The sequence below is a fragment of the Jaculus jaculus genome, chromosome 6, assembly GCF_020740685.1.
Source record: "Jaculus jaculus isolate mJacJac1 chromosome 6, mJacJac1.mat.Y.cur, whole genome shotgun sequence".
NCBI lineage: Eukaryota > Metazoa > Chordata > Mammalia > Rodentia > Dipodidae > Jaculus > Jaculus jaculus.
The window spans coordinates 80,355,439-80,370,502 of record NC_059107.1 but is presented as its reverse complement, the minus strand read 5'-3'; the positions used below and the strand labels follow the sequence as shown (position 1 = coordinate 80,370,502).

The 15,064-nt window shown below is 36.8% G+C and overlaps 1 protein-coding gene across 1 annotated transcript in view; it reads left to right on the top strand.

Moving 5' to 3' along the window:
- Abcd2 (ATP binding cassette subfamily D member 2) overlaps positions 1 to 2,015 on the top strand; it is a 70,238-nt gene extending 68,223 nt beyond the window's left edge. The window contains exon 10 of the mRNA XM_045153040.1: positions 1,314 to 2,015. Coding sequence (XP_045008975.1) covers positions 1,314 to 1,533 — 220 coding nt within the window. The 3' untranslated portion in view covers positions 1,534 to 2,015. The remainder of the gene's footprint in view (positions 1 to 1,313) is intronic.
- Positions 2,016 to 15,064: the final 13,049 nt, after the last annotated feature.

Below are 15,064 nucleotides of genomic sequence, written 5' to 3'. Positions count from 1 at the left end.
TTAAAAATCACTGAATTTTACTTTTTGTTGTTATTTTTTTTGAGGTAGGGTCTCACTATAGTCCAGGCTGATCTGGAACTTATTCTGTAGTCCTAGGCTAGCTTCAGACTCACAGAGCTCCTCCTACCTCTGCCTCCTGAGTGCTGAGATTAAAGGCAAGTGCTACCACACCCACTTTGAACTTTGTATTTTAAAAGATGAATTGTGGCATCTGATCTTTATCTCAGTTTTTTAAAGGAGGTAGAAGCATCTTGAAAAGGCCCACTAATTCCAGTAAATAATAATAATAGTAATATAATAATAAGTAATAATAGATGAGAGTTTACAGGAAGAAAGAAGTAAGGAAAACTGTAAAGGATGAGAGAAAAACTCAAGGAGCATAGCCAACTAAGCCAAGACAAAATGAAGGGGGACAAGTCATGGGACCTAGTTCTGTCTACTTTTCTTCTTGATGCATCCCTCACAAAATCTGAGAAGAGAAGATAGGCTTTCCCCTGTCTCCTCAGTAACAATAGCTCTCCCTCTGTCAAGTTCCCGTGTACCCCCAAGACCTGAAGAAAGAAAGTAAATTATGTCAAGTCAGAGGAGTATCCTTAAAATATTTCTTATCTAAGAGTCCATTTAAACATGTTTCTTAGGGGCTGGAGAAGGGATCCCGTAAAGGACTTGTCTTGCATGCAAGCCTGAGTGTAGGCACCATCAACCTCTGGTCTCCACATGCATGCATACATATGTACACACACATGTTAACATACATACACACATGGACACACACACACACATGCGCGCAAAAATGTTTCTAAGCTTTGCTTGTTGGAAAATGTTTACTTAAAAGAGCCCATTCTCAGAGGATGGTGTATAAATGAATTATTGTTATATTTCCTTTACTTTCTTTTTAATTTTTTTCTATATTTTGTTTAATCTTTCTATGTATGGCCCTTTTAATTTTATTCTTTCCTGATTTCCCTTCCTTAGCATTCCAAGAGTGCTATGTTTTTATTGAGAAGCCATATTGGGTTATGAAGATAATTTAATAAATGGAACAGCATTCTGCCTTTGTAATTCATATGCAATCAGAATAAGAAATAAATTTAGTATTTTCAGAAGAATTTTCTGGAGATGAATGATTTTTTTTTTATTTAAAAATTACAATATTTAAAATAAAAATTTTTAAGTTACAATATTTAATATATGTGGTAATATTAAAACTCAAATATAAAATAGTCACCTTTGAAAATTGATTAGGTAAAACTACAACTAAACTGGGTTTTTTCAATTATGGCTAATAATGTTATTTTGTTTTAATTCTGTAGGAAATACCACACTCACTTATTACAGTTTGACGGTGAAGGAGGTTGGCGCTTTGAGCAACTGGATACTGCTACCCGATTAACACTGAGTGAAGAAAAACAGAAGCTAGAATCTCAGCTAGCTGGAATTCCTAAAATGCAACAGAGACTCAATGAACTATGTAAAATTTTGGGAGAAGACTCAGTGCTGAAAACAATTCAAAACAAGGATGAGATATCCTAATTTATTTTGACACGTCTTGAAAATTAACCTTTGCTTAATGGCTCAGAGACCCTCTACTGTACTGCATGCAATGTGTTAAGCTAAGCAGGAAAAAGAAGCCAGCAAGAAATGTTTTATTTGATTTTAGCATTGGGGAATTATATGGTAACTTTTCAGAAGAAAATAAACAACTGCAGTATGTGCAATTAGTCATTGTGGCTCATACTAATTCCCTGTGAAAGATAATTCACCTGCAAAACAGGCTTTTCTGAGTGAATTCATAGTGAATACCAGATTATCATATATATGTGAGGTGTCTTAAGTTCTTTACATTGGTAAAAATCTCCAAAATGTAAAACCTAAGAATAGCAATTGGGTTATTATTGCATACACAAAGTTAGAACTTTGTTTATTGTCTCAATCTATTTATAATTGATATCCAGTTTAGTACCTGCAATTTATTACTATTCATCAATGATAGTGGCCAACTAAGTCTGTGTTCCAAATAACTGACAGTTTAAGAAATGATTTTAATTTGAAAATATGTAACAGTGGTTGAAAGAAAAAAGCACAGATAAACAATTATAAAATTTTAAAAATTAAAAAATTTTTAGACTTTGTGCACCTTAATGCAGGCATAAAAGTAACATTAACAAACCCTTTTATTATTAAGATAATTGTGGGGCTGAGAAGATGGCTTAGCAGGTAAAGGTGCTTACTTTCAAATCTTTTTTTTTTTTTAACCATTTTTTTTTATTTTTATTAGCATTTTCCATGATTATAAAAATATATCCCATGTTAATTCCCTCCCTCCCCTCCACACTTTCCCCTTTGAAATTCCATTCTCCATCATATTACTTTCAAATCTTATTGGACCATGTTCAATACCCCAGCCACAATGTAAGCCAGATGCAAAAAATGACACAAGCTTCTCTTGTTTATTTGCACTGGCAAGACACACACATGTTTAAAAAAATCCCTAAAAACAGAATTTTCAATACAAAAAAGAAATATGTAAGTCATGCTTGTGTCTGTTTGATGCCTTACTCTGTAGCATAATTGTACTTATTTCCTTATTGCTATGACAAAACACCTGACCTAAAGCAGCTGTTAGGAGGAAAGGTTTTATTTTGGATCACAGTCTTAGGGTCAGCTTCATGATGACAGGGGAAAACATGGCATGCACAGAGGCTGAACATCAGCTGCTTTTCATAGCAGTTACATAACAGTAACAGCAGAATGACCATAGCTCTTGCAAGGAGGAGCTGGCTATAACACCCCAAAGCTGCCCCCAGTAACACACCTCCTCTAGCAAGGCTCCACCTCTCAAATTATCACCAAACATTCAGAAAACATGTGTTTAAAGGAAACATTTGATTCAAACTACCACAATAATCTGTTGATATCTGTTCAAAAATGCTATCTTATAGTCCAAAGCAGCATTATCTTAATATTTTATTTTTATTTATTTGAGAGAGAGAAATAGACAGAGAGAGACAGAGAGACAGACAATGGATGCACCAGGACCTCCAGCCACTTCAAACGAACTCCAAATGTGTGCCTTCCCTTGTACATCTGGCTTATGTGGGCCCTGGGTCCTTTGGCTTTTCAAGCAAGCACCTTAACCACTAAGCCATCAATCTAGCCCAAAAGAAGCATTTTTAAAAATGTATTGCTACAACTAATATAGATTCTTAAAATCAAGTCATAGTCAAATATTTACTTCATTTTAATCTTTGAAACAATCTTTTGGGACAGATGTTGATTTTATTTTTTTTATTTTTGAAAAAATTGAAAATCAGATTTACCTTGATCATGTGATTTATTTAGAAACAGATTGGGGTCAGTGAAACTCTGAATCAGTGCTGACTATCACCACTTGATACCAGCCCTTGAATCTTAACTGGGCTACAGTATTAATAAAAATTAGATTGGCATATAGGTGTCAGGACCTGAGATTTTGAACAGAACAGAGGGGCACGGGAAAAAATAAAAATTAAAAATGTATGATATATTTGAAAGTAGCAATGTTAGTATTATTTAGTTAAGGTTTATATGAATGAAAATAGACAGGAAGTGGAAAGGCCATAGATCTTTGGTATCTAATGAAATAGGAAGTCAGTACTTCTTTCAGCCGCTATACTACTCTCAGTCAATTCTGAAGTACCTCTAAGACACCAGCAGACATAAGAGCAATTAATTGTATTCTGTCACATTTAATATTACTGAATATAATGAGAAATAATGACTATGGATGTGTCACATGAAATAGGCTTCCTCTATTTATATTTCTTTGCACTGGAGTTAGAAGAACAGAGCCAGACCTAACATTAGTTTCTTTCTACTTGAGCACACTCTTGCTAGGCCATGGAAAATTGTAATGTCCACTTGTTAGTAGATTAGGATTTTACTTTCATATTTAGACATATTCATGATAGATGCTACATCAGTGATTATTAGACTTCTTCAGGAGACAGAATACCTGACAATTATTCTCAATGATGTAGAAAATTAGATGATGTAGAAAATGTTGTAGAAAATTAGAGCACTTCTACATTTTCAATTCTCCATAGAAACTCAGACATTTCAAGGCATCAATAGATGCAGCTGCCTTATAGGAAGGAATTTGCTATAAAAACATAACCAAGCTGGGCGTGGTGGCGCACACCTTTAATCCCAGCACCTGGGAGGCAGAGGTAGAGGATTGCTGTGAGTTCGAGGCCACCCTGAGACTCCATAGTGAATTCCAGGTCAGCCTGGGCTAGAGTGAGACTGTACCTTGAAAAAACAAAAACCAAAAAAAAACAAAAAAAAAAAACATAACCAGTGCTTTTGGTTAGTACCACTAGCTACTCATTTATTCATCTGCTATTACTATGTTTTATTAGAGAAGTGATGATGCAAGAATAAAATATTGTCTTTATAGAAAGCATGTATACAAAAACCGAAGTATGATATAAATATTTCACTAATCTTGATATCCATATTTGTCTTAGTTTATACGAAGAGGTAACATTTAAAGCAAGTATAATACATGAACTTTTAAAAGCACAAGAAGAAAATAAAAAGTTCTCATTAAAAACTGTATAATTTTTATAATTTAAAATATAAACCATTTAAGACTTGATATTTTAAATTCTAGAAACACTGAAAAAGATACTAAAACCTATATTAGATTTTTAGAAAACTTTTATTTAATAGATAATATGAATGAGCTGAAATAAAGAAGACTCATTATTTAGTATTCAGGATTCAAGTTACTTAACATTCTGTATTAAAAATTCTAGTCACTGAAATTTCAATGTTCTTAGATGAGCACGTTTTCCAAGAGTTTTTTTTGTTGTTGTTGTTTTGTTTTGTTTTTTTCAAAAATCAATTATCTTGTATTTTGGAGAGGGAAAATCTGACTTGAATTTGGATTTAAGTACCATTCAACTGTTTCTCCAAAGGTGCTATGGATAAATAGTATTTTACTATTCATCAAGTTGTACTTGTGAAAAATGTGAAAAAGTTTGATGAGTCTTTTTATTTTTATTTTTATTTTTTGGTTATTTTGAGGTAGGGTTTCACTCTAGCCCAGACTGACCTACAATTTGCTATGTAGTGTCAGGGTGGCCTTGAACTCACAGTGATCCTCCTACCTCTGCCTCCTGAGTGCTGGGATTAAAGGTATGCTTGACAAAAGAAAAGAATAAATGGTAAGTAATGAAAGACAAATGTAATTTCAGTTTTCAAACTACTGTTACTATATCATCTATTTGCCCAACTAATCTTTTCCTTTCAAAACAGTAGTAAATTCATGGGGGTTGATTATAAAATGTTCATTTTGGGGATTAACTTTTAGAAAATGAGCTGATTCCATGCAAATGTCACATTTCTACAGCATGTTATGGTATGTCAAGCATGAGTATAAACTAGCATGCATTCTTATAAACAGGATAATTTATAAATATTTATCTTGAATAATCTCAAAGAGGGTAGTAATCTAGTTTGAAAATCAACTCACATTTTGATATGTTTACATGGGAATTATTTTCCTTTAATAATAATGTGGTTTTTCTCTCAAATTTTGATTGTCAGTAAAGGCATAAACAAAGATGTTGGCTTTTATTTAAGACGTTGGGTCTAAGTAAAATTTCATATTTTGGTAAAAGTCTTATCGTATTATAATGTTTGGAATAGTTTTTTTTTTCTCTTCTACTTCATGACCCCCAAAAATCTGTTTATGCATTGAAACAAAAATCCACAGAATGTACAAAAATGGTAAAGGTTGTTGAATTATTGTTTTGAAAAGATACCTTTGATATAATTCATGAACAAAAATAACCCTCATTCAGAAATGTAAGGTACACTGTGTATGATGGTGCATGCTTTTAATCCCAGCACTGGAGAGGCAAACGTAGGAGGATTGCTGTGACATTGAGGCCATCATGGGACTACATAGTGAATTCTAGGTCAACCTGGGCTATACCAAGACCCTACCTCAAAAAATCAAAACACCAAGAAAGAGAGGGAAAGGGAGGGAAGCAGGAAAGGAGGGGAGGAGGAAGAAAGATGTAAAGTACTTTCACATCACTCAGGATATTTACAGTCTTGCTGTCATAATGGAGCTGTGGACGGTTTTGTAGCTGTACTTCTGATATTTGCCACATGAAAACTTTCAAGTAGATACACAATGTTTTTTATAAAATAAATCCCTTCTTCATTCTTGATGACTTTTCTGATTATCTGGTACAGAGAGGGCTTGCAATTTTAAATGTAAACACTTCAAAAACAGTTGTTTCCATATTGGTTGGGTCTATATTAATGAATTTGAATGAGAAAATGCCCTTAGTGGTAAAAATCACTATGTACCTAAACAAGAATGTATCCATATGTGACATTGTAATCAAGCCTCCATCCCATATGCAGTTGATCATTTTCAACATTCCCAATAGCAACACCAACCTATTTTTTTGCTACTCTCACAATATTTCAAGTATATTATTAAACATTCTGAAAACCTAAAGACTTCAATTTCATCTTAATGCCTTTCACAATCCAACCCTTGTTTACCACAAAAATTGAGAACCCACACTGTCATTATTGATTATCAAGGCTCACAATGCCCTGCTGCCCTTCACAAGAGAACCTCTGTCCTGACTTCAAGCAACACATTAGTTTCACATGCTGTGGACTTTATACAAACAAGGTATGTGTTCTTAAAGTTCACCTGTGTTAGCCTGTGTGGTTGTAGTTTGTTCCTTCCCACAGTAACCTCTCATGAGATTTACTCTAGAATCATCTGTTCCTAGTTCAGTGCTACTAAGAACAGTGAACTGCTATGAACATTTTTGCCCATATCCCGGGCTACGCATGTGCCTGCATCCCTCTTGATTGCATCCACTCTAGTCCCCACAGCCACAGCCTTTGTCCAGTGCAGATCAAATCTGGGGATTCATTTCTCAGTGTTTGGAAACTCATGAGAAAAATAGAACCCTTAAGTTGGCTGCAAGGCTCTGCAGCACCTGACGAACTTCATTCTTTGTCAGACTCCACCTCTGTTCCAGACCCTCATCCTTCTTCCTAATGGGAAAGGCTGCCAGCCAGCACAAGACCATTGCTTCATTCACCCAGATGGATGTTCCTGGGCCACCTCACCCAGCTTACTTGTCCTTTCCTAAGGTTCTAGTATGTCTACAGCTTTCTCTAGTCCTCTTCTCCAGTTAAATGTTCACAAGATCTTCATTTCACCTTTTACAAGTTAGAACTTTTTGTTTGTTTGTTGTGTATTTTTTGTTGTTGTTATGTTGAGGCAGGGTCAAACTCTATCCAGGCTGTACCTAGAATTCACTATATATTCTCTTTGTATATCCTAGATATTAATCCTCTATCAGATATATAGCTGGCAAAGATTTTATCCCATTCTGTAGGTTGCCTCTTTGCTTTTTTCACTGTGTCCTTTGCAGTGCAAAATCTTTGTAATTTCAGAAGGTCCCAGGGATTAATCTGTGGTTTTATTGCCTGAGCAATTGGGGTTGTATTCAGAAAGTCTTTGCCAAGACCAAAATGTTGAAGGGTTTCTCCTACTTTTTCCTCTAGCAGCTTCAGAGTTTCAGGTCTGATGTTAAGGTCTTTAATCCATTTGGACTTAATTCTTGTGCATGGCGAGAAAGAAGAATCTATTTTCATCCATCTGCAGATATATATCCAGTTTTCCCAACACCATTTGCTGAAGAGGCTGTCTTTTCTCCAATGAGTATTTTTGGCATTTTTATCGAATATCAAGCTACTTGGGCTTACACCTGGGTCCTCTATTCTGTTCCACTGATCTACATGTCTGTTTTTGTGCCAGTACCACGCTGTTTTTGTTACTGTGGCTCTGTAGTATAGGTTAAAATCAGGTATGGTGATACCACCAGCCCTATTTTTGGTGCTCAGTATTATTTTAGATATTCGAGGATTTTTGTGATTCCAAATGAATTTTTGGATTGTTTTTTTTCTTCCATGAAGAATGCTTTTGGTATTTTGATAGGGATTGCATTAAATATGTAGATTGCTTTTGGTAAGATGGCCATTTTCACAATATTGATTCTTCCAATCCAGGAACAGGGGATGTTTCTCCACTTTCTAGTGTCTTCTGCAATTTCTCACTTGAGTGTTTTAAAGTTCTCATTGTAGGGATTCTTTACTTCCTTGGTTAGGTTTATTCCAAGGTATTTTGGTTTTTTTTGATGCAATTGTGAATGGGAGCGATTCTCTGATTTCATCCTCTTTGTGTTTGTTGTTAGCATATATGAAGGCTAATGATTTCTGTGTATTTATTTTGTATCCTGCTACATGGCTATAGGTTTTGATCAGCTCTAACAGTTTGCTAGTAGAGTTTTTAGGGTCCTTTATGTATAGAATCATGTCATCTGCAAATAATGATAACTTGATTTCTTCCTTTCCAATTTGTATCCCTTTTATGTGTGTCTCTTGCCTTATTGCTATGGCTCTGACTTCCAAAACTATATTAAGTAAAAGTGGGGACAGTGGACACCATTGTCTTGTTCCTGATTTTAGTGGAAAAGCTTCCAGTTTTTCCCCATTTAGTAATATGTTGGCTGTAGGCTTGTCATAAATAGCTTTTATTACATTGAGATATGTTCCTTCTAGTCCCAGTCTCTGTAGGACTTTTATCATGAAGGGACGCTGGATTTAGTCAAATGCTTTCTCTGCATTCAATGAGATGATCATGTGATTTTTGTCCTTCAACCTGTTTATATAATGTATTACATTTATAGATTTGTGTATATTGAACCATCCCTGCATCTCTGGGATAAAGCCTACTTGGTAAGAGTGAATAATCTTTTTGATATACTCTTGTATTCTGTTTGCCAATATATTTTTTTTAATTTATTTATTTATTTATTTTTTTTAATTTATTAGTTTTCTTTTCAGTAAATACAGGCAGATTGGTACCATTATTAAGGCTCATCTGTGATCTACCCCCTCCCATTAGACCCTCCTTGTTAGTCGTGCATTGTGGAGTTAGCCCCCAGTTATTAGTATGACAAATGTCTCTAAAATCATGACATGTAACTCTGACATTCTTTCCGCCCCCTCTTCCGCAAGATTTCCCTGTGCCATGTTCTGTGCCATGTTGGGTTCATTTTTGGTCTGCTTCAGTGCTGAGGTGTTGGGGGCCTCTGAGGCTCTGGCTCTCTGATTTGGTAGGAGTTGATTTTTCTCTGCATTGATCTCCTTCCCCTTTGTGCTGGTATCCAGTTCACAGGAAAACATCACCCTTGCTTATTTCGCCAGTTGTACTTAGTTTCAGTTGGGCCCCTTCTGAGGTATGTTGGGGCAGCTCTCTTCTTAGGATCTGCATCTATCTGGAAAAGAGAAGCAGATTCTCCAACGGAGAGTAAGTTAGCACCCAGAAAATTGAGGTAACACTTACGTTTTTGATAGACAGTTTGATAGGTGTAGGCCCTTTTATACTCCGTGATTAATGGTAGCTTGATATTGTAGAGTGGGCTTGTGTTTGGGTATGGTTCTGACTTGTTTCCCAGCTCCAGCTAAGGGTCTAGTACCACTGAGTGGATCAGTTAGCCAAATCAAGAGCAATTGATTCCTCACCATGGCTGTGTACCACTATTGCACTTGTGTGGGTATCACATCCGGTTAATAGTTGCTACTTAGGTTAAACAATGTGTTGCTTGGACAGATCTTGGTCACTTCCCCCAGTCGCCTATGTAGCGCCTTCTGGCACTAGACACGCTAACTGTCTGGGGACTGACTCTCTCCTGGCTTCCAGCCATGTCATTCCATTTTACGTGTCAACTTGTTTGCCAATATTTTGTTGAGAATTTTTGCATCTATGTTCATGAGGGAGATTGGTCTGTTATTTTCTTTTTTTGTTCTATCTTTGCCTGGTTTTGGTATCAGGGTGATGCTCGCCTCATAGAAGGAATTCGGTAGAATTCCTTCTTTTTCTATTTGCTGGAAAAGCTTAAGAAGCAATGGTGTTAGCTCTTCCTTAAAGGTCTGGTAAAATTCAGCAGTGAATCCATCTGGGCCTGGGCTTTTTTTAGTTGGGAGATTATTGATAACTGTTCGGGTCTCAATATTTGTTATAAGTCTATTTAAGTGATTAATCTCATTTTGATTTAATTTAGTTAGGTAGGTCATATAAATTAAGGAAATCATCCATTTCTTTCAGATTTTCATATTTTGTGGAGTATATGCTTTTATAGTATGTCCCTATGATTTTTGGAATTTCTCTGGCATCTGTTGTGATGTTACCTTTTTCATCTCTAATTTTATTAATTTGTGTCTCTTGTTCTTTCTTTTGGTCAGATTTGCTAAAGGCTTATCAATCTTGTTTATCCTTTCAAAGAACCAACTCTTTGTTTCATTAATTCTTTGGATTGTTTTTTTTTTTGGTTTCTATTTCATTAATTTCTGCCCTAATCTTTATTATTTCTTCCTGTTTACTGATTTTTGGTTTGCCTTGTTCTTTTTCCAAGGCTTTAAGGTGAGGCATTAAGTCGTTTACTTGCGACCTTTCTAATTTCTTATTATAGGCACTTAAGGCTATAAATTTACCTTTAGAACTGCCTTCATTGTGTCCCAGGAATTTTGATATGTTGCATTCTCATTATCATTTAACTCTATAAATTTTTTGATTTTCTTCTTGATTTCTTCATTGAGCCATTCATCATTTAGTAGTGTATTGTTTAGTTTCCATGATTTTCTGTATGCTCTATAGCCTTTCTTGCTACTGATTTGTAGTTTGATTCCACTGTGGTCAGATAGAATGCAAGGAATTATTTCAATTTTTCCTGAATTTCTTAAGATTTGCTTTGTGTCCCAATATATGGTCTATTTTAGACAACGTTCCATGTGCTGCTGAAAAGAATTTATATTCTGCAGCCTTTGGATGAAATGTCCTGCATATATCTGTTAGGTCCACTTCTTCTGTGATCTCATTTAGTCCAGATACCTCTATGTATATTTTTTCCTGGGATGACCTGTCAATTAATGAGAGTGGGGTGTTAAAGTCACCCACCACCACTGTGTTTGCTGTTATCTGTGACCTTAGTTTTAATAGTGTTTGTTTGATGAATTTGGGAGCCCCCATGTTAGGTGCATATATCTTTAGGATTGTAATGTCCTCCTGTTGGGTTGTGCCCTTAATCAATATAAAGTGACCTTCCTTATCTTTCTTGACTAACGTTGGCTTAAAGTCTACCTTGTCAGATATTAGGATAGCAAACCCTATTTGTTTTCTAGGCCCATTTGCTTGAAACACTGTCTTCCAACCTTTCAACCTAAGATAATGTCTATCCTTTGTAGAAAGGTGGGTTTCTTGGAGACAACAAATTGTAGGGTCCTGCTTTTTAACCCAGTCTGCAAACCTATGTCTTTTCGTTGGGGCATTGAGTCCGTTGATATTAAGAGATATTATTGAAAGGTGTGTATTTATGTTTGCCATTTTTTTTTTTTTTGTGTGTGTGGCTCCAGTTCTACCCCTGCTCTCTTCTGTTAACTAGTATTTGAGTATTGCTTGTTTTTTCTAGGTTCCTTATATGTGTGCTTTTCTTTTTCTTCAGCATGGAGGATTCTATCAAGTATTTTCTGTAGAGCTGGTTTTGTCTTCAAATACCCCTTTAACCTGCTTTTGTCATGGAATGTCCTTAATTCTCCGTCTATCTGAATGGAAAACTTTGCAGGATAAATTAACCTTGGTTGACAGTTGTTATCTTTCAGAAATTGGAATATATCACTCCAAACCCTTCTGGCTTTAAAAGTTTGTGTTGAATAATGTGCTGTAATCCTGATGGGCTTGCTTTTGTAGGAAAATTGATTTTTCACTCTAACTGCTTTCAATATTTTTTCTTGGATGTATGTGTTTGGAAGTTTGATTATAATATGGTGAGGAGAGGTTCTTTCCAGGTTTTGTTAGGCTGGGGTTCTAAAGGCTTCCTGTATCTGCATTGGCACTTCTTTCCCAATTTGGGGGAAGTTTTCTTCTATGATTTTGTTGAAGACGCCTACTATGCCTTTGGAGTGGAATTCTTCTCCTTCTACTATGCCCTGAATTCTAATATTTGGTCTTTTCATAGTGTCCTGAATATCTTGAAATTCCCACTCATACTTTTCTATAAGTTTGTCTTTCTGTTTGTTGGATGTATTAGATCTGCCACCTGGTCTTCTAGCTTAGATATTCTGTCCTCTCCTTCATCCATTCTACTGGTGAGATATTCTACAGAGTTTTTTATTTCATTAACTGTGTTCTTCATTGCTAGTAATGCTGACTGGTTTTTCTTTATTATTTCTATTTCCTTATTTATGTCTTATATTGCCTTCTTTATTTCATGAAATTGGTGTCCTGCATCTTCTTTGATTCCTTTGATTTCCTCTTTAATTTCCTCTTTGACTCCTTTGATTTGTTCTCTGACTTCTTTGAACATATTTACAATCATTGTTTTGAACTCTTTCTCAGGCATTTCCTCTAACTCTTTCTCACTGGAGGACATTTCTGATGCATTAATACTTTTAGGTGGATTTATATCGTCTTGCTTTTTAGTGTTTCTTGTGTTATAATGTATATATTTTTGCATCTTGGATTAAGTTAATGCTTGGATTTTCTAGCTAGCTGGGTATTCTTAGCTGTATCAATTGATTTGATGTTATATATTTTCAAGGTAGGAGCTTAAGGTGTTAGGTGTGGCTCTTAAGACTCTCAGAATATCTACAAAGGTGCTCCTAGGGGTTGAGTTTCCCTGCTATGGGAGTATTCATGTAGGCTGCTTGGAATAAAATACAGGTAGATTCTAAAAGTTAACTAAACACTGTACCCATTCAATCAAAAACAGCCCCAAGTATGTATGCCAGAGTAGTTATTATAACAACCAGATCCTCTATCAACATAAAGGTTAAGATTTGTGGTCTGTTGAGGGATCCAAGTCAGCTTGTGACCAAGTGAGACCCTTCCCTGGTGCAATCCCAGTTACCTTGGATGATTTTGGTCTCAGTCAAGTTGCTGCCTGTTTGTCGCACTGCTGTTGTGATTTATGGAGCTGGGCACTGGCTTTTCCTGCGGGGCAAACCGAGCCTGGCAACTGTGGCCCTTCAGATCAGCATCCCTGCTGCTAGAACTGCTGCTGCTAAAGCTGCTTCTGCTGGGCCCCCAGCTGCTGCTGCCTCTGCTGCTGTTGTAGCTGCCACTGCTGGAGCCACCACTGCTGCTGAAGCTGCTGCTGCTGGGTCCACTGCCGCTGCTGCCACTGAAGCTGCTGCTGCTGGGTCTGCCGCTGCTGCCACTGCTACTGGGTCTGCTGCTGCTGGGGCCTCTGTTGCCAGTTCCAGAGCCGCTGATGTTGCTACCGGACTCTGCTCCTGCTTGGGTTCCGCTGTCAGCCCAAGTTGGCATGGCTGGGTCTGGGTATTCTGCTCTGTTTGCTGGAGCTGGGCTCAGGTGCCGGGGGGTGGGGGGGAAGAGCTGCAGCCGCTCTGGATCTCTCGCTGTTCCATGTGTTCTTCTACCTCGTGGTCTGCTCCTCCATTGCTCACTGCAGCTCTCCCTTCACGTTTCCTGTGTTGCGGAGAGTGCCGGTGTGAGTGGAAGCTCCCTGCACCTGGCTTTTCCTGCGGCTGCCACTATGTTTTCTCAGAGTGGCCTCAAAGTCACAGTGATCCTCCTACCTCTGCCTCCTCAGTGCTGCAAGTAAAGGCCTGCACTACCATTCCTGGAAAAACTTCTTTATTAATGTATATTTCTAATCTCCCAACCCATCCACACTAAGCATTTTCTTCATGGCAAGACAATGTTCTTTTCTTTAATTTGTTTGTTTGGTGTTATCATTTATTTTTGTCTTTCAAATGTCTCAGAGTGAGAAACAAGAACTGTCCCAAAAGAATCAATAAGAAATCAGCCAAATTCCAGACCTCTATTCTGTGCAGAAGATGTGAGGATTTGGATTTCCAAAGATAGTATTGAGTCATCAGATAATTTCGTGGGAGGATTATTAAAAGCAGCTAGAGAAGCCAAGCATAGTAGTGCATGCCTTTAATCCCAGCACTTGTGTGGGCACAGATAGGAGGATCTCCATGAGTTTGGGGCCCTGAGACTACATAGTGAATTACAGGTCAGCCTGGACTACAACAAGACTGTACCTCAAAATCCCACCCCCCCCCCCCAAAGAAACAAGAGAAAGACTTTTATTATTTCTTTGAAACATAGGAACTTGTCAGGTTCTTCATTGACCTCAATTAAAATTAGAATTTGGAAGCTGGGCATGGTGGCGCATGCCTTTAATTCCGGCACTTAGAAGGCAGAGGTAAGAGGATCGCTGTGAGTTCAAGGCCACCCTGAGACAGCATAGTGAATGCCAGGTCAGGCTGAGCTGGAGTGAAACCCTACCTCAAAAAAAAAAAAAAAAAAAAAAAAAATTGGAGTTTGGCGAGATGGTTTAGTTGTTGAAGATCTGACACCAGGATTTGATCCCCCAGTACCCTCGTAAAGCCAGGTTCACAAAGTGGCACAACCATCTGCAGTTCTTTGCAGTGGCAAGAGGCCTTGGCATGCCCAAATTCTCTCCTTTGGTATCTTTCTGCCCCTGTGTGTGTGTCTGTATCTCTTTCTAATAAATAAATAAAATATTTTTTAACAAAACAGAATTTGGTTTATTTCATATACATAAAACTGATTGCTTAATTTTGCAAATTATAAATAGTATTTTCTGACAGACATATTTTCTTTTTCATAAAATATAACCCTAGGGTTCAATAAGAGACAAAGCCAAAAAGGAAGGTTTCACAAAGGTGGAGACCCCAAATATGCCCATTTGAATATGGATCTGCATGTCTTCATTGAAGCCTTTGGACCCCCATGTGAAGTTTATGTTCTTATGCAAAAGAAAAAGATACAGAAAAGGAAATAAGCAACATTGTCCCATTTTCAATAGCATCAAAAAAAAAAAAAAAAAAAAAAAAACCTTGAATTACATTAACCAAGGAGGTAAAAGACCTTTACAATGAAAACATAAAAACACTCAAGAAAGAAATTGAGGAGGACTTGAGA